Raw genomic sequence first — 26,212 nt, 5'->3', positions numbered from 1 at the left:
TGAAAGACTCAAAGGTTTCATCCTTTGTTTTCAACAAATATGCTCACATTATACGACTATAATCATCTACTAAAAGAAATACATACTTGTTTCCTCTAGCCGTACTTGGTGATATAGGACCACAGAGATCTCCGTGCACCAATTTCAATGCTTTCTTGGCACTGTAAGTAGTTTGAGATGGAAAAGATTTTTGTGTTTGTTTTGCCATCAAACACCCTGAGCATACATCTTTTGGCTGGTTGATCTTGGGAAAACCTTGAACCATTTGCTTTGTAGACATTAATTCAATTGCCTTAAAATTGACGTGGTCGAATCGCTTGTGCCACAACCAATTTTTTTTTCTTCACTATGCGTTAGAAGGCACCTGGTATCGCTGGTTTCAAGAATGATTTTGTATAGCCTGTTTATCAACTTCTTTACCTTTAATATTAGCCTTCCCTGACAGTCACGAATCCATATAAAATCTCCACATATAATTACCTTGTCACCTTACTCAGATAATTGTCCCAAACTGATAATGTTGCTGCACAATGAGGGAATGTAGTACACATCCTTCAATATTCTCTCCTCCCCGTTTTTACAGCTCAAAACAATGGTGCATTTTCCCTTTATGTGGACTAAAGATCCATCACCAAATTTGACCTGCCCAGATACATTTTCGTCCAGCACATTGAACTTTGTATGTTGCCCTGTCATGTGATTCGAAGCACCGTTATCCAAATACCACAAATTTGACTCAAAAGATTTGCCATTGCTGACACTGGTTAGCTTAGGCGTTACTTTCTCCTCGTTAATCAACATTGTAACATCATTTTGTTTTTCTTTTTCGAGTAAAAGTAATGCAGGTTCATCATCAGGGATTTGTACAAAGTTTGCTTCCTTCTTTATTTCCCATTTTGGTTTTCGACACTTGATCGCAAAATGCCCATAATTGTTGCAATTAAAACATCTAATCCTGCTCTTATCACGAACGCCACGGACTATGTCTTTTCCTCGATCATCAGCGTTTCCTCGATTCTTATACCCTTGAAAACCATTAGTTGTACCTCTGTTTGTCCTCTTTAACCATTCTTCTCTGGTCAACAACAATTTTCCTTCATTTTTCTCGCATTTTGCCAATTCCTCCTCTGTGAGCAATAATTGGCTACCATTACCTTCGTTGGGCCCTCTAAGTCTTTCTTCATGAACTTTTAGCGATCCTATCGCCTCTTCAACAGTCATCACTTCTAGGTTCCTGAATTGCTCTATAGTCGATACAATTTGTAGAAACTTTATAGGTACTGCACGTAAAAGTTTCTTCACAATGTAAGACTCGGAGATGTTTTCTCCCAAAGTGCGTATATTGGTTACCAGTCCACTCAGCTTCATGTAGAAATCATCAAGGGATTCAGAGTCTTTCATGGTCATTGCCTCGAACTCAGATTTAAGAGACTGAACTCTAGCTATTTTCACACGCTCAGCACCTTGACATGTAGTTTTTATGACCTCCTAGGCTTCCTTCGCGATATTCTTTTCAGCGAGTGATAGGAGTATATCTTCCGGTATACCCTGGTAGATGGCGGCCAAGGCTATCTTATCTGTCCTATCCTCGAGTTTGTCTGTTAGTTCCACTGCTTCCCAGACTCCGTGGGCTTGCATATAAACTTTCATCTTCATAGCCCAAGTTGTATAGTTACCCCTCGTCAGCATGGGGTAGCTCAGGCTAACAGTTCCTTCCTTGAGTTTTCCCGTTTCCACCGTCGACATCCTTGGCATATATTTTGGCATTCACCAAGTAACCTTGGCTCTGATACCAGATTATTGTGTCAATTTGCAACAAGTATTTCTGAGGATGAAGAAAGGAAATAACACTACATACACCTTGCACGTTAATACGCTGAGTGCATATCTTATTCAAACTGAAGTTACAGAGACTATAAAACAATGCTATGCCAACTAATGGCTACAAATCATGAAAGATAAAACTGAAAGTCCTAATACTACTCTACTAGCAAATTATTCCCCACGACTCCTATAAAAACTCAAAACTAAAGGACCACGTCCAAACTAATTATTAGAAAATAAATAAACCAGTTAAGACTAATAATAAAACCAATATTGGCATGATGCCTACAAGATAACATTACTTGAATCTTCTGGAGTGTACTCTTGTGTTTCATGTGTCCTACTGGGAAAAACAACAAGGTAGAGCAACAATTACCTCAACCTCAAGTATCTGAACATGGTAGCTTTGATTTAAGACCTCTAGATAGCAGGAGTATTTAAAATATCATACGATGGTTTATCATAAATTACGGGTTTTAATGTTCACGAGAAAACTTAGGAGGATAAAGGATTTACTTGGGTGTAATTTTTAGTGTTCACGAGGCAACTTGGGAGGACGCAGGTTTTACTTGGGTGTAATTTTTCTACATGGTTTAATTCAAAGGGGGTGTGATGTCAGGAAGTATAGCAGTGAAGTGGAGAGTAGTTTTAATAATAAGAGAAAGATTTGTTTAATTCAAAGGGGATGTGTTTAATTTAAAGGGGATGTGATGTCAGGAAGTATAGTAGTGACGTGCACAATAGTTTTAATAATAAGATAAAGGTTTGTGTGTTCATGGTAAGATGCTATGCACACATGCTAAACACTAAAATGTATGAATCTGGATTGGTGTAATTGTTGTGAATACGGGGTCCATATCTTTATTCTTTACATTTTTATTAATAATTTTTTTTAATATTTCTAGTTTTTTTTTTTGTTTTGTTATTCAAAGGATGCTTTCTGTTTTTCAACGTTAAAATTTTGTTATTTGAGTTTCGGAGAATAATTTGTTTATTTTTCGATTAGACGATAAACTTTTCTAAAAAAATGAAATTCATTTACCGTATATTATTACATTAGTTTACTAGAATGCTAGTCTTGTCAAGAAAAGAGGAGGAAACAGGAGCTGGAAGAGGCTCCTGTTGATTGCAGATATTCATAATTACTCACGGCGGGATGGTAAATTCATAAATATACAATATAGCTGCCAACCTTTTTTTTGTACTCATCAACTTCATACAACATCTAAACTCTTGAAGCCGATAGAAAACTTAAGATCTTGGCACCGGAAACCGCTAGGACCATCTTCGAAAAGGCTAGGGAAAATGCACGTGATGGCATTTCCCCAAACCTTTTCACCAAGTTACATGACTAAAGTTGTCGGCTTGTCTTTGAATCTTGTGGAATTATAGGAATAACTGGTAACTGTTCACAGCACGTTCCACCAATAGCGGACATTTGAATCAGCATGATTAGCAATACATGTTTTCAGTCTAATCACCAGAAAGCATGAGATGATCCCCGTCTCTAATTAGCTTAATGTCACTGATGAGTGCTCCGTCTTTCGTTCCAACTTTTGTAGGAGAGAACCCAAATCTCTGGGAACCAACTTCAAGTAGCTCTTCGATGGACTCTGGAAGAAAAACTAGCACTGCACTAGTTTGGTATTTATCTGGGCAGTGAATTGTGACCCTTGCAATTTCATTGCTCAAAACTGGAAGCCTTTCATATTGTACTGGAGATAGCTTTTGCTGTTTCCCAGCTGCATTGTTAAAATGAAATTAAATGTATATAAGTAAATTAGTTAATCCTGCCCAAAATGCACTAACAGTTGATCTCTTTAATATTTCCTACTCCAACTTTCATGGATTGAAACAATACCTATGAATAAGTCAGCATCCAATAAGTTCAAACTTGGGAAAGTGACCAAAGTCGCACAGCTATAAGGAGTAATTTTCCAAAACGTTACCCGGGAAAAGTTGTCAATTTTAACACCCGCATAACACATAAAAATTTGTGTTACTTTTACATCTAAAACATATTTTTTTAGCAGATATATAATCACTAACATATTTGTCATGAATGATTGAAAAAATAATATTTGTATGGAAATAAATATAGTCTACCAAGAGATCTGATTTTCGGAACCATACAATCATAATGGTTAATTTAACAAAAAATGCGATCAAAGTGGCCCAAAACAATTGACTCAGACAAATATTTCTATCAAGATTTTAGGCATATTTTATTTTACTTTACTGAAGAGAAGCACCGTCATGAAACACTTGTTTAAACCATCATGAAACAATTGTTTACAATAATAATAATTTAAAAAAAAAACAGAAGCACTTCTAACCTCTGCCGAGATTTTGTGCAGCTGAGATGATTCCAAACAGGGAATTATCAAATTTATTGCTCCTTCTCCTCCAACGGTCACTTATCATTGATGAGGTGACATCCTCGTAAGGAGGAGGAAGTGTAGGCTCACTTTGATACTTCGTTAAATTACGCACATCCTCCATTCCAGTAAGTGCATCAACAGATTTATTTCTGCCCTGCCCTTCAGCTTGAAAAAGACCTTTAATCTCTTCATGCCCCTGGTATTCAGCCATGGCCCTTGGAGTCCATCCATGCTGATCTGCCTTGTCAATATCTGCTCCTTGCTCCAGCAGGAACTTAACAACTTCCGTGTTTTCGTCAGAAATAGCGGTGTGAAGCGCTGTAGTCCCTGTGCTGTTCAACAATGTAACATCTCCACCATACTGAATAATTTTCTTGAGCAAGTCCAAGTTATTTTGTTTAACGGCAAAGCTTGCAAACTGGCCAACATCACCAGAAGATATGATCGCCCCATTGTCAACAAGTAGTTTTGTCACAGCTTCATGTCCCCCTGATATTGATTCCCAGAGCGGAACATTACCTTCAGAATCTGCATAATTATTATATTATTATTTCGTAAATATAATTGGTGTAAAGGAGTTACTATGGATGGCATGTCATGGTCGACAATTCTACACATCAACACACCCAGAAACCTCCAAATCTATCAAAAATGTCCTAGAAAAATAATTTTGAAAAACTGGTAAAAAACAAAATGTTTAAAAATTTTACACTATTAAAATTAAAACAAAGAGGAAAAAGTATAAGTATATTAGATTGGGTATACTGCAGGGTATCTAAAGGTAACTATAGGAAAGTATCTAAAGTTTAACAAAAATACATAACTTTGTCACTTAATTCGTCTCATGTGATTTTATTAGAAAATATTTAATATGTGAGAAAAAAAATAAATCTTCATCAAGGACCTGGTTATTGAGGAAAACCTAATTACATGCCAAAACTCAGATACAATAAGTACATTCAGAATTCTGCAAAAATTCTTCAACAAAAGTTTGCAATGATAATTAAAATGCTTTCTAGAATATGATATTTCTGTTCCTTGTAAAAATTATGGAGTTACAATAGTTTCAAAAGAGATGATTGAGGAGTTTCCAAGGATGTCTTTATAACCACCTTTTTACCAGATCCCCTATAGTTGGTTAGATATGTATTATCTTTCTGTCTGGGAGGGTTAAATAAGTATCTGTCATTTTTCTTTGATAATATTATGGTTGCTACTTGCTCAAAAGCCTGCATTCTCTTAAAAGACAACAAACATAACTACCAAATGTTCTTAGTTTTAAATTTATATTTTTTTGACAAAAGTTTTTATTTGATATTATTTGTGCATAAGTGTTACAATTATGTAAACAAATTTTGAGGAATCAAACAATGACGATGATTTAATAATTGGGATTACAAATCCCACGAGCAAGAGACTATATTGTTTCAATATGACTAAAATCTGTATTCACAACTATTCATCAAAACTATATCGCTTTGTGTAAGTAACTTTAGGAATTTTCCTATAGTTACCTTTAGACTCCTTTTACACAGATAAAATAAATATGATCGGATATATTATTAATAATTAAAGCAAAATAATGACCTTCAAAAAAAATATGTTTACAACTCACAATATGAATTGAAGCCGCCTTAACTGGATATATTCGTTTGGCATGTAAGAACATACCTTTGCTGTTAGGATTTGCTCCATAATCTAGGAGTACCGACACACAGTCCATGGATCCTTTGGATGCTGCAATATGCTGTGGCATACAAAATAGAAATCCCTTTAGGCCTCTGAAACAGACAGACATCTATCTTTTTTTGTGTATTATGCATGAGTGCATTTTAAAATATAGAAAATTACACACTAGAGGTGTACGCCCTGTGCTGTCCAATTCATTTGGGTCCTTCCCCTGCTTTAGTAGCTTATGCAGCAGCATATCATCTTCTCTCATTGCAGCAAAACACAAACTAAGAGGCAAGTCAGATTTTCCTTCTGTCAGCATGTGCTGAACCTCTACTAGAATAGAACTCATCACTGGATCGTTTTGCTCGCTCAAATGCTTCATTTGGTACATGAAAAGATCAAGGAGAACAAATTTAAAACTTACTAGTCTCCCATGTAAAAGACGATAAGTAATAATTAAACAAATTAAATTGTGCTTGAATTAGTCAAGCACTTCATTCTGTAAAAAGTAATTTGTCTCATACAACAAAACCAAACAATTAAGTCCTTCTTCCACCCAATATAAATACCCTAAACCTGCACAACTCTTTTCTACTCCTTAATAATCTATTTTAATGTTAGATATGTTATATCAACACATTAATCACAACTATTTCTCTTAGATGCTGCTACTTAAACATTAGTTAACATTTACATAAAAATCATCCATAAAAATTATGTTAGACCACCATTTTTCTGTCAGCCTGAAGTAATTACTGTAAATAATACATATATGTAGGTGTCAAGGTTTTTGTTTACTGTAATTACTTCAAAAATTGTTATGGTTAATATGTTTCGTAGCATGGATGTGTTCAGGTGGTCTATCTGTCAAAGTTAGATCCGAAGGCCTGAAAAATGTAGCACTGTAATTTAGGATGTAGTAAAAAGAATATTGAAACATATTATGGATGCGCCTGGCCGAGGACTTTTCTGAGTTTTATTCTCGCTCACCCAAGATTTATCTAGAATGATACTAATAAGCTTAAAAGCTTTAGTCCAAAATAGAATAAAAGAGCAAGATCTCTTCCATCAGCTAAGATTTCAATTAAGGATATGGTGCTAGCGTTCGAATAAATCTAATTAGAAAAGTACTTGACAAAAAAAATCTAGATAGAAAAGTAAGAAACAACACATGGTATCTAGATCCAGTTCATAACCTAATTAAGGGATATGGTTGATACGTCATTTAACAGTTGATATGGCTATATAAATTGTTTTTTGGAATTTGGTTTTAAATTCTCATTTTATTCGAGAGAAGATGGAAGATTTCCTTGTCCCTGTATCTACTAGTCATGCGAAGAGAGGAGAACAACTTGCTGATGTTTTTACTAAGACATGGGACCATCAATCACCTGTCTTCATAACAAGTTGGGCATCGTTAAGACTATATGCTTCAGGGTGGGGGTTAAGGAAATATGTTAGTTTATGTAAGAAAAGCTAGAAATTATCTTTAAAAGTCTTCATCGTCCAGGTCTCTAGGTCTCCAGTTAGAGACCTTATTAGCTTCCCCTTTTGGCTACATATGACATAATTTATTTGATTTGCAGTTGGAGAATATATATATTAGAAAGAATAACAGTTGATGCAGGAAAAAGGGTTAAAAACACAATAAAAGGATAAATAATTGTGAATTAACCGCAGAAAACCCATGCCTAAGGTGATCCAACCGAAGAAGAATCACTACCCCTAGGATTTCCCAACAAAAAAAATGGTTTGTTAGGATCGCCACCCATAACAAGAGAGAAACAATTCTCAATTTCTCAATTCAATAGTAATCAATTAATTCCCCTTATAACAAAAGATTACATCAGCTTATATAGGGGTAATGACCCTTAGTATCACAATTTGGGGAGAAAAGGCCCAAAATCTCACAGGCGCCGAAAGATGGCCCTTATTATCACTCAGAAACGCAACATTTTGTTGCGGTTTATTCCAAATTCAAAAATGCAAACTTTTCTTGCGTTTAGTAGCTAGACTGATATGATTGGTTTACAAATTAAAGAAAGGAAACGTAAAATTTTGATGCGTTAAGTCACTAACGCATTGCAAAAATGTGTTTATCTAAAAAAAATTGCAGGCCCAGTTGGCTGGCCCACCAAGTAATTGGCTGAATTTTCAACTTTTGGATAATTTGGCGCTTCGCAGTGATAATTAGGGCCATTTTCCTGATATGTGATACTTTTGGACCACTTACTTCGAAATTGTAAGATAAAGGGCCTTCTTTCCTTATATAGCCACATACAAGTAGACCCTAAACTTAGTCACCAAGTATCAATCTTCTAATAAAGGAAACCGGTCCTTTCTTATTTTCTAATCATGATATATAATATTCTTACATATTTATAATATAATAATTAAAACAAATTACGTTAAATCTGATCCTAACTAATAACATAAAATATATATACACTAATATTTTTATTCTTTGTTCCGCATCAACAGTCATCACCGTTTTGTATGAAAGAAGAAACTTCAGGTGAGTACCTAGTTCAAATCACATACCTGAAGACAATTGTTCATTATTATTGTCCCATCTCCAACATTAGCCTGAATAAGATTCAAAAATACAGTACGGCTCAATCTTAACAGCTGACTCAGTCGTGTTGTACGAGCAGTAAACAGTTGTGGCCGATAACAGAGAACGCCGGTCTCACCAAAAACATCACCAGCCTTTAGTTCTCTAACAAACTGCAATAAGAAAATGCACAAAAAATATTTAATTTTCTAAAAATCAAGTCAATTACAAATCACTTTTAAAGAGTTCAATCATCAGATAAGGCTTAACTAAGAAGCACAACTACATGGGTGTTGGCCCCTTTAAGCACAAATAAAACAAAATGGCCCAAAACAGCATAATTCTGAAAATGGCCTTTTTGCCACCTAAAAATGCAATTTTAACTCAGGTATTTTGAAATTAAAATTGTGTTACTGCAGCTTGAATTGTTATTTTCTTTTATAGTTTTAGTTATAAATAAAAGAACACATTGCATTAGTATCAAAGGTAAACATGCGCTGACATGGCGTTATTGGGCTACAGCAGCAAAGGCCCACCAGAAAAAAAAGAAGTCTAAGTCCACAGGCGGAAAAATCAAAAAGAGATAATGCTACACGATTTAGTGTTTATGTACACTTTATGTTATCACATGCACATCTCCAGGTTAAACATACTTATTGAATGAGTAAACACTATTCAAGCATGGCCACTTTGGTCGATATAATCTACATGGAAGAAGAAGTTGCAAGATGCAGCTAGTGGCAATGATATGAGATCATTATTAACCATCAAGTGGAAAGTATGCGAAGGGTTTGTCAGTTATGGCATAGAAAAACTAAATCTTTAGCGAACGCAGTAGAGCTAGGTCGAAACCGGCTTGAATCTCACAAATCCAAATCAAGTTGATGAATGACACGGACACTGAGGCCATGTTTTTGTAAGGATTATAATGCTGGGAGACGGGAGTATTACCTTATTAAATCTATATTTAAAGGACTATTATCCCATGGAACTAATATCCCTATACCATAAATGCTCAAGGCTTTATGTATGAACATGGAAAAGACTCATAACAAAACTAAACAGACATTGTATGCCCATCAAGTACTGTGAGTCACTCTATGATCCCCTGTACGATTGTTAAGATATATACGAGGGACATGTATAAATTAATAATCAGACACAGATTAGCAAGCTTTCCTTCTGATAGATGATATACACTTAATATCCACAAATTTCTGATAAATGTCCCACCTAAACTTCCCCCCTCTGAATATGATAGTCAGCTTCAAACCGTGCAATGCAGCTCCTTGAAGTTGCAGCTGCTTACCAGCTCCTTAAGCAGCTGCTATAGCCAGGCCAACTTGCAAATTGTATAAATTGTAGTTCTAGGCTTATATGCTGATATTTTCACAGCGTCAGTAACAGGGTATAGGATCAGGAGCATTATGTGCAAGTTGGGGCAGTAAAATTCCAATGCCATAGTCCCCTCGTAAGATGTAAATTATAATGCTATGCAGCTTGCTAATTTTAATTATGTACCTCTTTTGTTCATAATCTGGTTTACCCCTCTGTATTATATAATGAGTTGGGTTACCCCGATCATTTGATTCATAACTTTGCCTCAAATATTTTTTTTTGGAACATATGAATGCAGTAAATCATAAATTCGTAAGAATCTTTAGGAGTTATTCATCTTGTCTTCGATCTCAATTTCTCTACAGGAAATCCTTAACGTGTTGTCCCAATATGGAGCATGACTAGTATTAAGACCTTTTCATTGTGCATTCAGGACTTGCTTCTGCAATTTATAGTCACAGAAACAGAATCACGGAGAGCATATATTTGTATCAGTGTGTGCTGCAAATTATATTCAACTTTTCCAAGTACTTAGCTATTTCCATATAAGAAAAGAGCTCTTTTAAGGTTTAAAATACAGCAAGACATACACTTTATTTTCACTTTGTAGCGACAACAACAACAAAAGTAGTAGTAGTAGTAGTAGTAGTAATCATAATTATAATCATAATCATAATAATAATAATAATAATAATAATAATAATAATAATATTATTATGGGTTAAATATCAAAATAGTCACTGAAGTGAAGGCCATATATCACTTCCTTCACTAATTTTAACGCGGTATCATTTTGATCACTAAAGTCATATAAATATCAAATAGATAACTCTAAAAATGCGATTATAAAGTAAATATTATCATCTGTTATGTTCTACACATTTTTCTTTAACACTACTATAACCAAATGAAAACTTGTGAACTCTAGTATTTTAGATAATATATCTAGATTTAAAAAAAATTATTTACTATTTATTTTAAATTTTATAGTTATTTTATCTTACTTAATTAAAAATAAATAGTAAATAAAAGTTTTAAAATCTAGATATATTATCTAAAATACTAGAGTTCATAACTTTTCATTTGATTATAGTAGCATTGAAGAAAAATGTGTAGAACTTAATAAAAGATAATATTTACTTTTTCGTCACATTTTTGGAGTTATCTATTTGATAATTATACGACTTTAGTGATCAAAATGATACCCCGTTAAGATGAGTGAAGGAATTGATATATCACTTTCACTTCAGTGACCAATTTGATATTTAACCCTTATTATTATTATTAATATCAACAATGTGATCTTTAATTCAGTATATTTCCCATCCAAGATTTCATGTTTCTATCGTGCGTACCAAGAGCACAACAATATAACATAAACCAAAGTAATTTATAATGATATCCCAGAGAAAGGTGATGTATAATATTACCATTTCTGCTCCATTTCTTTGTGTGATAAGATCCTGTAACCAAGAATTTACTGTTAGACTGACTCTAAACTTTAAGCAACACCGACAGTGAAAACAACACATCTAATAACATAATGAACAGATGGCATCTCCTTCTGTATGTTGCACAAAAGTTGATGGTTGAATATATTTATCAAAAAAAAAGAAGGTAATGGTTGAAAATATTCAAAAAGTTGTATACAGGATGAAGTGACCTTACCGAACGTAAGGGTCAAATTTTACATGGAACGGAAAAGGTAATTTAGAGAATGATAACAAAAATTCTCAAAAGTCTGAAGCAAAATTCTTGTCTTGTTTATATTACTTATTAAGATGATTTCATAACTTTATTCTACTCGTCATTAAGTGACAGCAAATCCTTAATTCACATATTTGTATAGACTTTCACAGTTCAGAAGGACATCACCTTGCTATAAATTATAAATGTGTATTTTTCTGATGTATCAGATACTGGAATCATGTAAAGTAAAAAATTAAGTTCCTTACCACTGATCCTGTCACCAGAATATACATGTCCGTTGGTGCTTCATTTTGCAGTATCACATCTTCCCTAGGTGGAAAATACTCGGCTTTCATTTCTGCTACCTATATGTTCAGACAATCGTGATATAACTAAAACATGCAGTTGTGATAAAGAATTTGACGTAATTATAAGAAACTATTCAAATTAAAAACAGAAAGACTAGCAAGGAAGAACAAGCAATACAAGATTTACATGGTCCGGCAATTTGCCTAATCCAACATGCACTAGTTTTACATAGATGATAATCCTCCCTTAAAGGTAAAATATTACAATAAGATGCAATTTAGATGAGATAAAATGCGTTAAAATGACTTTCAAAACCAGATTATAACCTTTCCTCAACGCTCCATATATGAATAACGCCTTGGTATCGTTCCACATGCCTTTTCAGTAAGCCATCAACCAGCCTCTATACCACTATTTAATACACGGGTTAAATATCAAAGTGGTCACTTAACTGAAGACCATATATCAGTTTAATCATTAAACTTAACGGGATATCATTTGAATCACTAAAATTATAATAAAATATCAAACAGATACCTCAAAATATGTGTTCGAGAATTAAAAATTATTTTATGGAGTTCTATATATTTCTCTTAAATTCTGTTACAACCAAATGCAAATGTATGATTTCTAGTATTTTATATAATATAGTAAGATTTTTAAAAATTTATCTACTATTTATTTTTATTTTTGTAGTCATTTTCTTTATTTAAATAAAAATAATTAGTGGATAAATTTTTAAAAATCTCACTACATCATCTAAAATACTATGAATTCATCACTTTTCATTTGGTTGTAATATAATTTAAGAAAAATGTTTAGAACTCCATAAAATAATTTTTAATCCTCGAGCATTTGAGGTATCTGTTTGATATTTATTATGACTTTAGTGACTCAAATGATACCCCGTTAAGTTTGATGATTAAACTAATATATGAGTTTCAGTTAAGTGACCACTTTGATATTTAACCCTTTAATACACACACTACAACCTGTAATCCTAACTTTACCACTTTCTCCTAAATATATTTACCTATCAAGTCTCACACTCAACATCTATGTTATCCAAAATTATATGTCAAGTACTGATGAATCAAAGCGTCGGATTCTCAGTATCATAATAATAAGATTCTTGGATGTGGATCAACATGGGACACGTGGGCTGAGGACTCACTATGCAACCTTTTCCTAAAAATTGTCATTACCAATAATAAGCTGTTGCATACTATTATATAATTGAGTATCCATTACATAAAACAAAATTATAAGGATAATATAGAATGAAGTCTTCCAGAGGTCTTCGTCCTAACAGATAAGTTTCTTAAAACAGATTCTATATTGGATTGCGCTGCTAGGGTGTGGCGTAACCATTTACAAGAACTCAGAAGTTAGACCCACTGCCATGTATATGACACAAGTACAACGAACTAGTTGAAGAATTCGGGTAAATAGCTCAACACATGAAACATCCAGTGTCAAGTAACTGACTGGTAAACTAGTGGGATTGTGTGCCATCAGAAAGCACGAACACAACAATGTAAAATTTAATTTGATTCATAGCATAGTTGACATTTGACAATAGAGAATGTTACCAATTGTATTTCTACAAATTGAAAAACTATGTTCAACATGGCTAGCAAAGAAGAGGAAATTCATTTACTTACCAGTTGAAAGAGCAAATCATTTGATACTCCATTGAAAATGTAGACTTTATCAACAAGATTGTAAAACAGGAAGTGGGAAATACTTGATCGAATGGCTTTCGGAAGCACTTCAAGAATTTCTTGCTGCTGAAGCCCTTCAGAGTCAGTTCTATGCTTCAGACACAGATGCGCAATCATTTGATCTTGCAGGCGAAGAGGGATTTTGTTCCTCTGTGCAAAGCTCGATGCAGCTTGAATGGTATCTCTCTATGGTTCCATGAAAATTCACAAGTGATAGATGGAATCAAAGACTAGTCACAAATGCCTAACACGGGGCTGGAAGACCAATTGCCTAAAGACTGTCCACAACAACTCAGGCAACAATAAACTATATATATTCAAGATTCACCGCATATAATTATACAATGAACTATATAAATATTCAAGATATACCTTACATAATTATAACTTACTATCACATACAACCACAACTTACTCGAAAGATTTAGGATCCCATGCTGGAGCATTTATTGGTTAAAGGACGCAATTAAAAAATATATATAATGGATTAAAACATATGGCCTTCGTTCAAGGCACATATCAAAATATGCAAGAAATTTAAACTTTAATAATTGTCAGTATGTCAAAATATTAGGCGTAGTGCTCTAGAGTATTCCCTCTAATCAAAACCTAATTATAGTCACCATTTCCAGCTCTTAATGTGAATATATAAGGACTTTTTCCAAGTACTCTGAACCGGATTATAGCAACATACAATTATGTGGTGCGCAAACGCACATACACACACTGCAATATATTTAACTTTTACCCTACACAACCACCACAACAGCTTTGCCCATCACTAACCGACCTTCCTTAGAAAACTCTCCGGCACTAACAGCAGATCGTCTATTCTACATTGTAGCTTTGTTTTAGGCTGATTACCTACGCTCAAGATAGATTTTTATTTTATACTAAATCTAGTTGTATTCAACAAAAAAATGCGAAATAATTTCGGGATACTGTGTGCTTGTAAACGATAAAATTAAGGGAAAATCACTCACAAAATTTCTGGTTCGGCTAGTCCCATGAACCACCAAGTTTGTCATGTTTCCAATGATATATGATGACAATCCTAGGTTAAATACCATGTAAATGGTCGTAAACGCCATCTCCCATTCATCAGTAGCATGCAGATCACCGTAGCCTGTTGTCGAAAGGGTAGTAATAGACCAGTACATTGCTGTCACATATAACTTTATTGTACTCTGGTCATTAGCCTTATCAGCATAGATAAGCCCCAGCCATGAATTTGACAGAGGTTTATGACGAATGGCAATAAGGTACATGATACAAGCGGCAGCATGAATAGCAAAAAGTGTTACCTACAAGACATTACAAGCATTATTATGACAAATTAAATTGTAACAGAAGACACATGGACTTATCATCTGTATAAGTCTAATCGAATAATCAATTGGCAACATTCCTAGTAAATACTTACAAATATCATCTTTAAACATCTAATCCAGAAGTAACTCAAGCTTGTATCTTTCTCCAATCTGCGACAATTAAACAGAAGGGGAACACCTCCATTAACACTATAGTTTGACCAGAATCATATTCGACCAAGAATTTTCTATCCATATAACTAGTTAGTCATGCTATAATTTGCACACTTCTTACGAAACAAGCAAACACACTATAAAAAAAATCAAACCTCTGTCAAGTAAGTTGGGTTTTAAATATGGATAAGGTTTGAATGCTCAATATCATAAACTGATTTATTACATGACAAGGTTACATTCTATTTGGAGAAATTAAATAGATTAAAATAATGTAAAATTTCAACGTTACCTGGTAAACATAGCACTGACTCGTCGAAGACGCCATAAACGAAGAATATTAAAGTACCCATATTGTGCCAAAGGATCAGGCAAAGCACCTCGAGCAAACTCAGAAGGGATTGTTGATATAAGATCGAAGATAAACCAAGTGCTTACATACCTCCATGCAATCATCCTTGGGTCGTCAACCAGAACATAATTGGCTTTATCAATGTAAGCGACGAAGAAGGTTATGATAATATCAGTGAAAAAAAATGCATTCACAACATTATCCATTATAGACAGGATATGGTTTGGCGACCTTAAAAATCCTCCAAATTCAAACGGGGACACCCATGCTGTGTAAAATACAAGAAGTACAAGAAATTTGTCCCAACATCTGCAATATTCAGTTCAAGTAAAGTATGTGAAGTCTAAGAATAAAACAACGGGCAGTAGTCGTTTAAATTTACAAAAAGGGGAAAAAGTAACATGTGATCAGTGAAACTCAAAAAAGGAAAAAAAATCCCAAAGAGTATAGCATTGAAGTCAAGATTTTGCAATTTCTGATTCCCCTTCTATAAATTTTGAGTTTTTTTTTCTGACTGAAGTAAAAAAATATAAGAGTTAACAACTCATAATATGACTACTGTTATGGATAATGCATTGAGATATGAACAAAAAAACATATAGCAAGTCCTCCTACATGTGTTTGCCTTTTTTTACGACAACTAAAAAGAAATCCAAGATATAACATTTCAAGATATTTCCCCTCTAAAATTCCATAAGAACCCTTCGTGAGAAAAGCGTGTTGCACATAGTGAAAAAATAGAAACATTGTCAGCTCATCTAAAACTTTAAGGTGTTAAAATTAGGTTTACCAAGATCATATTATATATCTTAACATCCCCCACTCGAAAACTTATTTTTTCGGGTTTGAAGAGGCTAGGTAGTTCATTCCTTTTTGGCCAAGTATTTGGTACTGGGTGGGATTCTCGTCCCATTTATTGGGCCAATTTTGTCAAACATTAAAAGTGATATTTTCGCGAACACATGCATACTTTGTGACCTGGACTTCTAAGTTTGCCTGTGATATTGACGGTGGACAATAAACACTCTGACATGATTATGGACACTTGGACATTATTTTTAGGCCAAAATCACTTAAAATTTCAAAAGAAATGTATCCACCTACTCAAACCCCACTTAAAACACCAATAAAATGGAAAACAAAAAGAAGTAGAGAGTTCATACACATGCATTAATGCATACATTACTATCATATCAATTCATTTTAGACATGCACACACTACAAAATCTAATCAACCAACAAAAACCATATATCTACGAAACATGCATAAGAAAACGAGAAAAAACAACAGTAAGAAAGAATGGAAAAGGGACCTGTAACCGGGATTAAAGGGTGAAATAATAAAATGATTAAGCTTCATTTTTCGGGTGGATTCGGCACCAAGAGCAGGAAGAATCCCATTAGACATGCTGTAAAATGAAGCACGATCATCCCCTGAGATATCGGACACCATCTCAATTTCACTCTGGGTTTCATTTACCCCCTGAATTTTATTCCCAAAAGTTACCTTCTTTTTTTTCCTTAGCTTCATCCTTTTTTTTCCTTTTTTTCTTCTTCTTTTTCGTTCTGTTTGAGCTACCAGTGCATTTGTTTATTACAATGGCGTTTTGCTTCATGTATGTTTGTATCGTGCCCTATATCAGGAGGAAGAAGCTTGATAGATTGATCTTATATATATGATGACAAAACTAGGTTTATTTTCCCCCTTCCGTTTCGAGAAAATATAGGACAAAATCGTATGTATCCTTGATGCAATCGTGGGCCGGTGCATATTTCAGATCAAACTATGATAAATTAAACCCACATACGATTTATGTGATTTTTTTGATAAATTAAACTCATGCATTGTAAACTTTTTTGTTCGGCTCGATCACATAAGTTCGACTAACCAACATCCTTTTTCAAGCAAACAATACTATGATGTTATGTTATATTATGTCTTATAACCTAATTTCCGCCCATCTCGTCTTTGTTTAGAGAAGTAGACTTCGACGTGCAAAGAAGAAAAATATGAGGGATGATCTCCCAATTCACCTCCGGTGAAATAAATTAATCGGTTTTAGGAATGGGTAATTAAGAATACGAGAGAGTACTGATGATTGTAGAGCCCCCTTGTGTATATATCCTACGCCCACTAAATTCGGCTCATTCCACCTTTTGGGGATAGTGGACGTTGTGGACAGGTGACCTCGTCGTCTTACTTACGGGGCCGCTCTGGATCTCCATTCCATGGGTTGACCATCTTTCGCTTCGGCCGAACCTGAAACATGGGCCTATAGTTGTGGGCCTCCAACATGTCTCTGGGTTTCGGCAGAGAATGATTTTCTAAGGTCAAGACCAAACGCTTCGGCCCACGAACTCTCTTCAAAGGCAAGTGCTGCTTGGGAACCCGCGCCTGTCTTAATGATGACAGTTGTCCAGTCTCGAAACACCCAAACTCCATCTTAGCCGTTGAATTCCAAATAACTTGATCTTCACCGTTGATTTCAAAACCAACGTCTCCTGGATCGAGGATCCCAAGGGTCATGTCCCTGGTTCCCCTATATATAGTTTCCTTCAATTACGACATTTTCCTTTACATTTCTTTGTAACTCCAAACTCTCTGCAAAAGTAGTAACTCCAGGCATCCAATCATGGGCAATACGAGATCAAGGTTCTATCAATAGCCTCCACACTTTCCCAACACAAGTAAGCGATTCTCCTTTTACTTTAATGTCCTATGTTTTCTGTTTTTCGCTTTTGGGTATACACTTTGCATGCACTTTCCTTAGTAGCGTAGAGTATTACTAGGACGTGTTTTCTATCCTTTTTCTTCTATACATTTTTTTTTTTTTACCCTTTCTCTGAATTGAGTTGTTTATAGGGTAAACATAGGTTTAGAAGGCTTTTTAGGGAAGGCGAAATGGGCTGTTTCTGGGCTTGAATGTTCTTCGGCGTCACAAACCTTGAAACAGTCTTCGGCCTTTAGAACATACTTCAGCACCTAGGTCTTCACTTTGCCTTTTTGTTTCCTTCTTTTTCTTCTTTTTTCTTTTTCACTTGGGGTCTTGTCGGGATTTAAAGATGGCATGCAGGCATGTTGTGGGTCTTGGGAATCCTTCAAGACGCCTAAGTTTCGGAACACACCCTGGGAGCCGATCCCTCGAGTCCCCAGACCGATCCTGGCCTGTTGTACTCGGTCGCCTTTTTATAATTTTTACTTTCTTTGATCATTTGGTCCGAGTACATGGATAACATTCCTCATCTTCGAATGCAGAATTATGGATCGGATATCTGTTGAGGGTCCCCCGGTACCAAGCGGTCCATCCCACTTCAGCGATATTGCTTCTTTCCCTGCTGCGAACAACCTCACGCAGCTGAGGTCCGCAGACATAAAGACTTTCTACAATAAGTACCAAATTTTGAGGGGGGCTTACCATCTCTATCATCCCAAAAGTTCGGACCGTATCTTCAGCTGCCACCCCCCCGGTCCCTTCACAGTGCGGAGGCCGTGCCATCGGAATTTCTGAAGCGGCCGTGAAGTGTGGTTTTCGAGTCCCTCTCCTGAATTTGCTAAAACATCTGTTCCGACAGAGGAAGATTGCCTTCACCCAGGTGGATCCGAATTGATTTATCCATATTAATACATTCCAATGTCGCTGCCTGGCGGCCAACATCAAGCCATCAACTCGCCTTTTCTGGTTTTACCACGACTTCCGAAGGAACGAGAAAATTCTAGGGTTTTATACCATTGACCGTAGGGCCGGCCGAGGGGATTGGTGTGCTACCAATTCTAGAAACAAGAAAATCCATACTCATTTATGCTACATATCTGGCCTCTACTTGGAAGAGTTTGGTGTTTGGCGCGAAGTCGTACCAACTCGCCTAGTGATGCCGGAGTTGTCTCCCGAAGAGGCAATTAACTATGGGGCTCTGGTATCCCTTCGGATTCCCAAAGTCCCATTGACTAGTAGTTGGGACAAGGAGTGACTATTGGCCCTATGGGGTAGTGGCAACACCTTGTCCTTACATGTTTTTTATATTTATTGCATCATGTTGCTTCAGCATCTGATCCTTACTCTGTTTGCTCTATTTCTTGCAGTGTCTTCCCGACAAGCCCTCCTAGAAAGGAAGAGGAAGAAGGCGGAATAAAAACTTGCCTTGGAGAGGGCGGTTTCCGGCACCTCTCGCGGCAAAGACATTGATACCCGGGCTCCGGTTCGGTCTCCTTCTCATTCTCCTACTGCTTCCTTGGAGTTAACTAGGGAAACCCGATCAACGGCCCCAGATGACTATCCCGACTCCCGCAAAAGGGGAAAAGTTCCTGGAGGAGACGTCATCGAGACTTACGTCCCGAAGTGGACGTACTTTCATCAGACTCTTTGGTTATCAGGGCCCCTCTCCAGGCTAGGGAAGTCGGGCTAGATCTTTTCCGCGGCCTCATGGTGCCGAAGGATCAGCAGGTCTACGTTGCGGTGGACCTTTCCGAAGATTGCACCTAATTGATGGCTCGGCTCTCTATGGTATGCTTCATTTTACTTTTTTGCGGTCCTTTTAGTATTTGACTTGTATTTATTCATTCTTTTCATTTTTATGTTAGACTGTTCCATGGGTGGTTTCCATAGCCGACAAAGTCTGTGATGCTCAAGCCCAGATGAAGGCGGCTAGTCATCTGGAGATTCGTTGCACAAAGGCCGAAGAAGACCTGGAGCGGGAGCAGAGAGCCCGGGAAGTATCTGATAGTCAGGCTTCGTCCCTAGCTTAGAAAAAGCGAAATCTGGAGGAGGAGGTGACCCGTCTGAAAAAATGCGTCGAACAACGGAATACTCAGCTAAAAGCCACCCGAAAGATGCTCTGAAAAGAGAAGAAGATGCTGGAGCGAACGGAAGAACGTTGCTTTCAGATGGGTTTTGACGAGGCCGTCATTAGGGCTTCCGACAGGGGCTGGGAATATAATCTCTTGCTGGATGTCGGCACGGAAGACCCTGTTGGCCGCGTCAATATCAATGAGCCTTGGGTCGTTTTCTCCGACCCAGAGAACTATCTCTCTGAGTAGTTTAACTATGTTATTTTTATAAAATTGACTGTAAACTCATTGCCTTCAGGATGGATTCTATTTGCCTTTGGGCTATTTGTATAATTTTTAACTTTGCTGCCAATTATGTATCGTTATTTTTCGTATTCATGCTTTTACTTCTTCAGCATCAGTTTGGGCTTTGTAAATTTTTGAAAAGTTTACTTCTTCGGCCTCGGTTTGGGCCTCGGTAAAATTTTTGAAAAGTTTATTTCTTCGGCCTCAAATTGGGCCTTAGTAAGTTTTTGAAAAGTTTACTTCTTCGGCCTCAAATTGGACCTTAGTAAATTTTTGAAAATTTTACTTTTTCGGCCTCAATTTGGGCCTTAGTAAATTTTTACTTCTTCAGCCTCAAATTGTGCCTTACTAAATTTTTTGAAAAGTTTACTTCTCCAGCCTCAATTTTGGCCTTAGTAAATTTTTTGAAAAGTTTACTTCTTCGGCCTCAAATTGGGCCTTAGTAAATTTTTGAAAAGTTTTCTTCTTCGGCCTCAATTTGGGGCTTAGTAAATTTTTACTTCTTCAGCCTCAAAATTGGACCTTAGTAAATTTTTTGAAAAGTTTACTTCTTCGGCCTCAATTTGGGCCTTAGTAAAATTTTTGAAAAGTTTACTTCTTCGGCCTCAAATTGGGCCTTAGTAAATTTTGGAAAAGTTTACTTCTTCGGCCTCTGTTTGGGCCTTAGTAAACTTTTTGAAGAGTTTACTTCTTGGGCCTCAAATTGGGCCTTCATAAATTTTTTCTTCTTCGGCCTCAAATTGGGCCTTAGTAAATTTCTTGAAAAAGTTTACTTCTTCGGATAATACTATATTGACCCGTTTATTTCCCACTCCGAAGGTTACAATTCAAGTTCCAAAACATATAACTGAGAAATTATCATTCCTTGCTAAATTGAAATGGGAACTGGAAACTTATAATTTTCATTGACAAATAATAGTTCTTACATGTTTCTCATTCATTGAATTCAAACTGCATTACGGAACTAAATGATAGAATTAAATAAATTGAAATGAGCTAGAAAGCTTTTAACTGCTTACTGAAAAAACTTTCTGAGTCTACAAGCGTGCCAAGTATTTTTGATCGGTTCCCCGGTCATGGTCTTCAACTTGTATGTCCCTGGCCATATCACTTCGGAAACTGCATAGGGGCCTTCCCAGTTAGGCTGAAGCTTACATTATTTAGTGGGCATAGGCGTAGCTAGCTCCCTTAGTACTAGATCATCCACGGAAAAGCTTCATTTCTTCACTCCCGAGTCATAGTATTGGACGGCCTGTAACTGGTATTTCAAATTTATTTGGTGGGCCGCCTCCCTTTCTTCTTCCAAGAGGTCTATGTTGGCTCGCAGGCCGACCTCATTTTTTTCAATTCCAAAAAATTCCGTCTGATGGGACTCGAGACCCACTTCAATTGGTAGGAGTGCATATATCCCATACGCTAGTCTGAAAGGAGTTTCTCCTGTGGACGGCCTTGGTGTCGTTCGGTATGCCCACAAGACCCAAGGCAGCTTTTTAACCGACAGTCCTTTTGCTTCGCCTAGTCTCTTCTAAATGCCATCAAAAATAATCTTGTTTGCCGCTTCGATAACACCATTGCCTTGAGGATGTCCTACATAACTGAATTTTTGTTGAATTCCGAAGTGATGGAGAAAAGTTCGGAATTTATTTCCGATGAACTGACTGCCATTGCCTGATACACATACTTTGGGAATTCCAAATCTCAGTATAACCTATTCCAACATAAATTTCTTAGCCGCCTATTCGGTTATGGTGGCCAGAGGACGAACTTCCAACCATTTAGTCATATAATCGATGGCAACTATGCAGTACTTTGCATGTTTTGTACTAGTCGGCAAGATTCCACAATATATACCACCCACATGGCAAAAAGGATGGGGCCCAATACTGAAGTCATCTCCTCTGAGGGTCGCTTCAGAATTGGACTGAACAACTGACATTGCATGTATATCTTCGTGTATTGGTGTGCGTCAACCCTCAGGGTCGGCCAGTAGAAACCTTGTTGGAGAATTTTTAAAGGCCAAAGCCCTTCCGACGAGGTGTTCTCCGCAAATGCCCTCATGCACCATCTCTAGAGCAAGTTTCTGCTCTTCTGTATCCAGACATCAGAGGAGAGGCGATGAGGTCGACCTTCTGTAAAGTCTCCCATTTATGATGGTGTAGTTGGCTGCTCTTTATCTTACTTTTTGTGCCTCTTTCTTATTGAGGGGTAATGTTCCATTTTCTAAGAAGGCTAAAATCGGCGTCATTCACGTTATCATCTGGTGGATTTCCATGCACCATTTCTTGTCGATCGAAGAGCCCGTCATCTCGGTCAAATAAATGGACCCCATGAGACTTTATGTCTCGGACGATGCTGGCCAAGATAAAGCATTGGCTCTGCTATTATTTTCCCTGACGATTTGGCTCAGTTTGAATGACTGGAAAGGCAAAGATAGCTCTTTTACTTTGGCGGCATAGGCTCGAGTTCTCAGCTCCCTTTATTCGTATTCTCCCGAGAAATATGTCACTGCCAATATGAAGTCACTTAACACCCTTAAATATTTTACTTCGAGGTTCTTCGCCAAGCTTAATCCAGCCAGCAAGGCTTCGTATTCAGCCTCATTGTTGGTGAGGGGGGAAATTAAATCGAATGGTTTGACAAATCTCAAATCTGTCAGGGGACGATAAGATAAGGCCGGTCCCACATTTCGATCCAGCTACTGACCCATCGATGAAAAGTTTCCATTTTCCCGGCTGTCAAATCAACTCTTCGGGCATAAGGTCCTTTTGCTCCGTGAAAGTGCACTCTACCATAAAATTGGCTAGTGCCTGGGCTTTTATGGATGTTCTCGGAATATACTCCAAATTGTATTAGCCCACCTCGATTGACCAGGCGACCACCCTCCCTGAGGCTTCGGGCCTTGTTAGAATTTTCTTGAGCGGCTGATCAATCACTATCTGCACTGTTTTGCCTTGAAAGTAGTGTCGCCATTTTTGGGTAGCCATGAGCAACCCATATGCGGGCTTCTCATCATTGGGGTACCTGGTTTCGGCATCTTTTAGCATATGAGATACATAAAAAACTGGGTGTCGGTTGCCCTCATGTTCTTTTATTAGCACCATGCCCATAGTTCGATCCGACACGGCGAGGTAGAGTTGCAGCATTTCTTTTGGGTTCGGACTCATCAACAGGGGGCCTTATTTAAGTAATATTTCACTTGCTCATCAAAAGCCTCTTGGCGGTCGGGCCCCCACTCAAATGCTTTCAAACCTTTCAACACAGCAAAGAAGGGTAAGGCTTTTTCGGCTGACCTTAATATGCAAACGCCGAAGTGCCTCTAATCGGCTTGTTAGCTTTTGAATGTCTTTAATGCACTTCGGAGGCTCCATATATATTATTGCCTTTATTTTCTCTGGGTTGGCTTCTATGCCCCGTTCACTTACTAGATAACCCAAACTTTCCGCTGGAAACTCCGAACGTAAACTTGCTTGGGTTGATCTTCATATTATTCTTCCTCAAAGTTTCAAAATATTCTCGGAGATCTTCGGCATGATCCTGAAATGGCGACTTAACAATCATATCGTCCACATAGCATTCCATGTTGCGGCCAATTTTTTCCTTAAAGACCTTGTTCACCATACATTGAAAGTTTGCCCCCGCATTTTTAAGTCTGAAAGGCATTTTGATGTAAGCGTAAGTTTTATTTGGTGTAATAAAGGTTGTCTTGTGAATGTCTATCGTATTCATGGAAATCTGATGGTATCCCGAGAAGGCGGTAAGAAAGCTAAGAACTTGGTGGCCGGCCGTGGCATCTATCAGCTGGTCAAAGCTCGGCATGGGGTAGTGATCCTTCAAACATGTTTTGTTGAGATCGGTATAATCTACACACATCCTCCATTTATTGTTTGCTTTCTTTACCACCACTACATTGGCGAGCCAATCTGGATACTCAATTTCTTCAATAAACTTGGCTTCTAATAGCTTCTCCACTTCGGCTTTGATAACTTTCTGTCAATTTGCGGCAAATGTCCTTTTCCTCTGTCAGACAAGCTTAGCCCCGGGTTTCACATTAAGACAATGTTTGGCCGTCTTCGGATCGAGCCCTGACATATCTTCGGGACCCCATGTGAAGACGTCATGGTATTATCTTACTACTGTGATAACTTTCTCTTTCACATCAGGTTTCATATTTTTACTTATACGGACCATCTTTCCCGAACACCTGGCGTATAATTCATCATCTTCCACTTTGGTCACCGGCTCAGCGATGGAGCATGACAAGTCGGCCCCGAATCTCTCCAACTTAATATTTAGCAATTGTTTATTCCCACTAGGTTCGGCTTCCGAACGCTTTCTTTCCCATTTAAATCACTGTCTTCATCTCTTTTTCTTTGTCCAGATCTTCGAGCATAGTTATCCTTGTTGTTTTCTGATCACCCCTCATCTCTCTTACCCCCTTTTCCGTTGGGAATTTCAGCATCAGGTCGGATACGGACTCCACATCTTGGAAGGCAGACAAAAATGATCGGCCGAGGAGTGCATTATACTGGCTTTCCACTTTCACAATATAGAATTTGACCTGTTTTTCAGCAGTATGGGATATTTAATCAATAAGAATGGGTAGAGTGATTGTTCCTTCACAAGGGATGTGGTGTCCGCCGAAGGCTTCGAGCGGTGCCTCCCGGCAAGGCTCCATTTCTTGTCCTTCCAAGTTCATCTTGGTGTATGTCCAATGAAATAGTATGTTTGCTGAACTGACCCCATCGACCATCACTTTCCATATCTTGTTCTCTCCAAATTTTGGGTTGATGACTAAGGGATCCTCATGAGGCAGTATGACATCCTCGTAGTCTTCTTCAGTGAAGGAGAGGGACATGGCTTGTCGGTAGGGTTGAACTGAAACAAATTGTATACTTGCCGAGCATATCTTTTCCTGGCATTCTTTCTGTCCAGACCAAAGGCGCTGCCTCCCGAAATAGTCTTCACTCTCCCTGATACCTTTCTTCAGGCCTCGGGTTTCTCGTGTCGGTCTTTTCCAGTTTGTCCCTTAGATCTCTCACAAATTCGTTTAATTCTCCCGCTTTAATCATTCTCTCTATCAACTTATTGATATGGAAACATTCATCGGTATTATATCATTTATCTTAGTGGTAGTCACAGTACTTGTTTGCATTCTTCTTGTGATCGGCCATTTTTATTTTGGCAGGGTGAACGAATTTTGGCTTGCCTTTGATCTTATAAAGAATCTTTGATATCGGCGCGTTAAGGGGTGTGAACGCAGTCGAATCTCTATATCTTCGCCTTTTCAAGCCCTTGTCAGTCTGCTTTTTCCCTTCGTTCCGACGGTCATCCCTTTGGTCATTGTTGGACCCTCGAGAATGGTTAGAACGTTTGGATTGCCTATTTCGATCCTCTCTTCGGGGCTCTCTATACCCCTCCAGAATCTCCATCTTTCTTCGGATATTCTCACACCTCACATATATATCATTAAGGGACTTAGGGGGATAATCATAAAGTGAGGAGAAGAGTTTCTTACCTTTGGTCGGGTCCAGTCATGTAGTCAAGTATCCCATAGCTTTGGTTTTTCAAATTGGTCACCATTCCTGCTTCCTCCTTGAACCTGGCTAGGTAGTCGCCTAGGGACTCATTTGCCCTTTGTCGGTAGTGGATAAGGGTTTCGGTGTCCTTCTCTCTTCGGCACAGATGTGAGTAGTGCCTTATGAATTTTCCCTTCAGCTGTTCATAGAAGTGAATCGACCGTGGCCGAAATGATTTCTACCACATTGATGTTGCCCCCTTTAAGTACGTTTTGAACATTTTACACATCATCATC

At 37.4% G+C, this 26,212-nt stretch overlaps 1 protein-coding gene across 1 annotated transcript; it reads right to left on the bottom strand.

Annotated features, from left to right (window-relative positions):
- Positions 1 to 2,870: 2,870 nt before the first annotated feature.
- Positions 2,871 to 16,954, bottom strand: LOC141667499 (potassium channel AKT1-like). The gene is made up of 12 exons (XM_074474020.1): positions 16,643 to 16,954; positions 15,270 to 15,638; positions 14,917 to 14,974; positions 14,477 to 14,797; positions 13,434 to 13,679; positions 11,727 to 11,825; positions 11,202 to 11,234; positions 8,421 to 8,606; positions 6,061 to 6,255; positions 5,877 to 5,952; positions 4,161 to 4,733; positions 2,871 to 3,566 (listed from the first exon to the last, which is right to left on the bottom strand). Exons 1-12 carry the CDS (start codon positions 16,858 to 16,860, stop codon positions 3,298 to 3,300), a joined length of 2,643 nt encoding a protein of 880 aa, XP_074330121.1. The 5' UTR covers positions 16,861 to 16,954; the 3' UTR covers positions 2,871 to 3,297.
- Positions 16,955 to 26,212: the final 9,258 nt, after the last annotated feature.

The sequence above is a fragment of the Apium graveolens genome, chromosome 6 (assembly GCF_009905375.1).
Source record: "Apium graveolens cultivar Ventura chromosome 6, ASM990537v1, whole genome shotgun sequence".
NCBI lineage: Eukaryota > Viridiplantae > Streptophyta > Magnoliopsida > Apiales > Apiaceae > Apium > Apium graveolens.
The sequence above is the reverse complement of the archived record's forward strand: the minus strand, read 5'-3'. Positions and strand labels throughout refer to the sequence as shown.

Bases quoted from the DNA above. Each gene is read 5' to 3' on its own strand.
- LOC141667499 (XM_074474020.1), bottom strand. From the start codon at position 16,860: ATGAAGCTAAGGAAAAAAAAGAAGGTAACTTTTGGGAATAAAATTCAG. The intron at 13,680-14,476 runs GTGAGTGATTTT...ATGGAACCATAG, and splicing joins CTAGCCGAACCAGAAATTTT to AGAGATACCATTCAAGCTGC. The intron at 3,567-4,160 runs GTTAGAAGTGCT...TTAACAATGCAG, and splicing joins TGCACAAAATCTCGGCAGAG to CTGGGAAACAGCAAAAGCTA.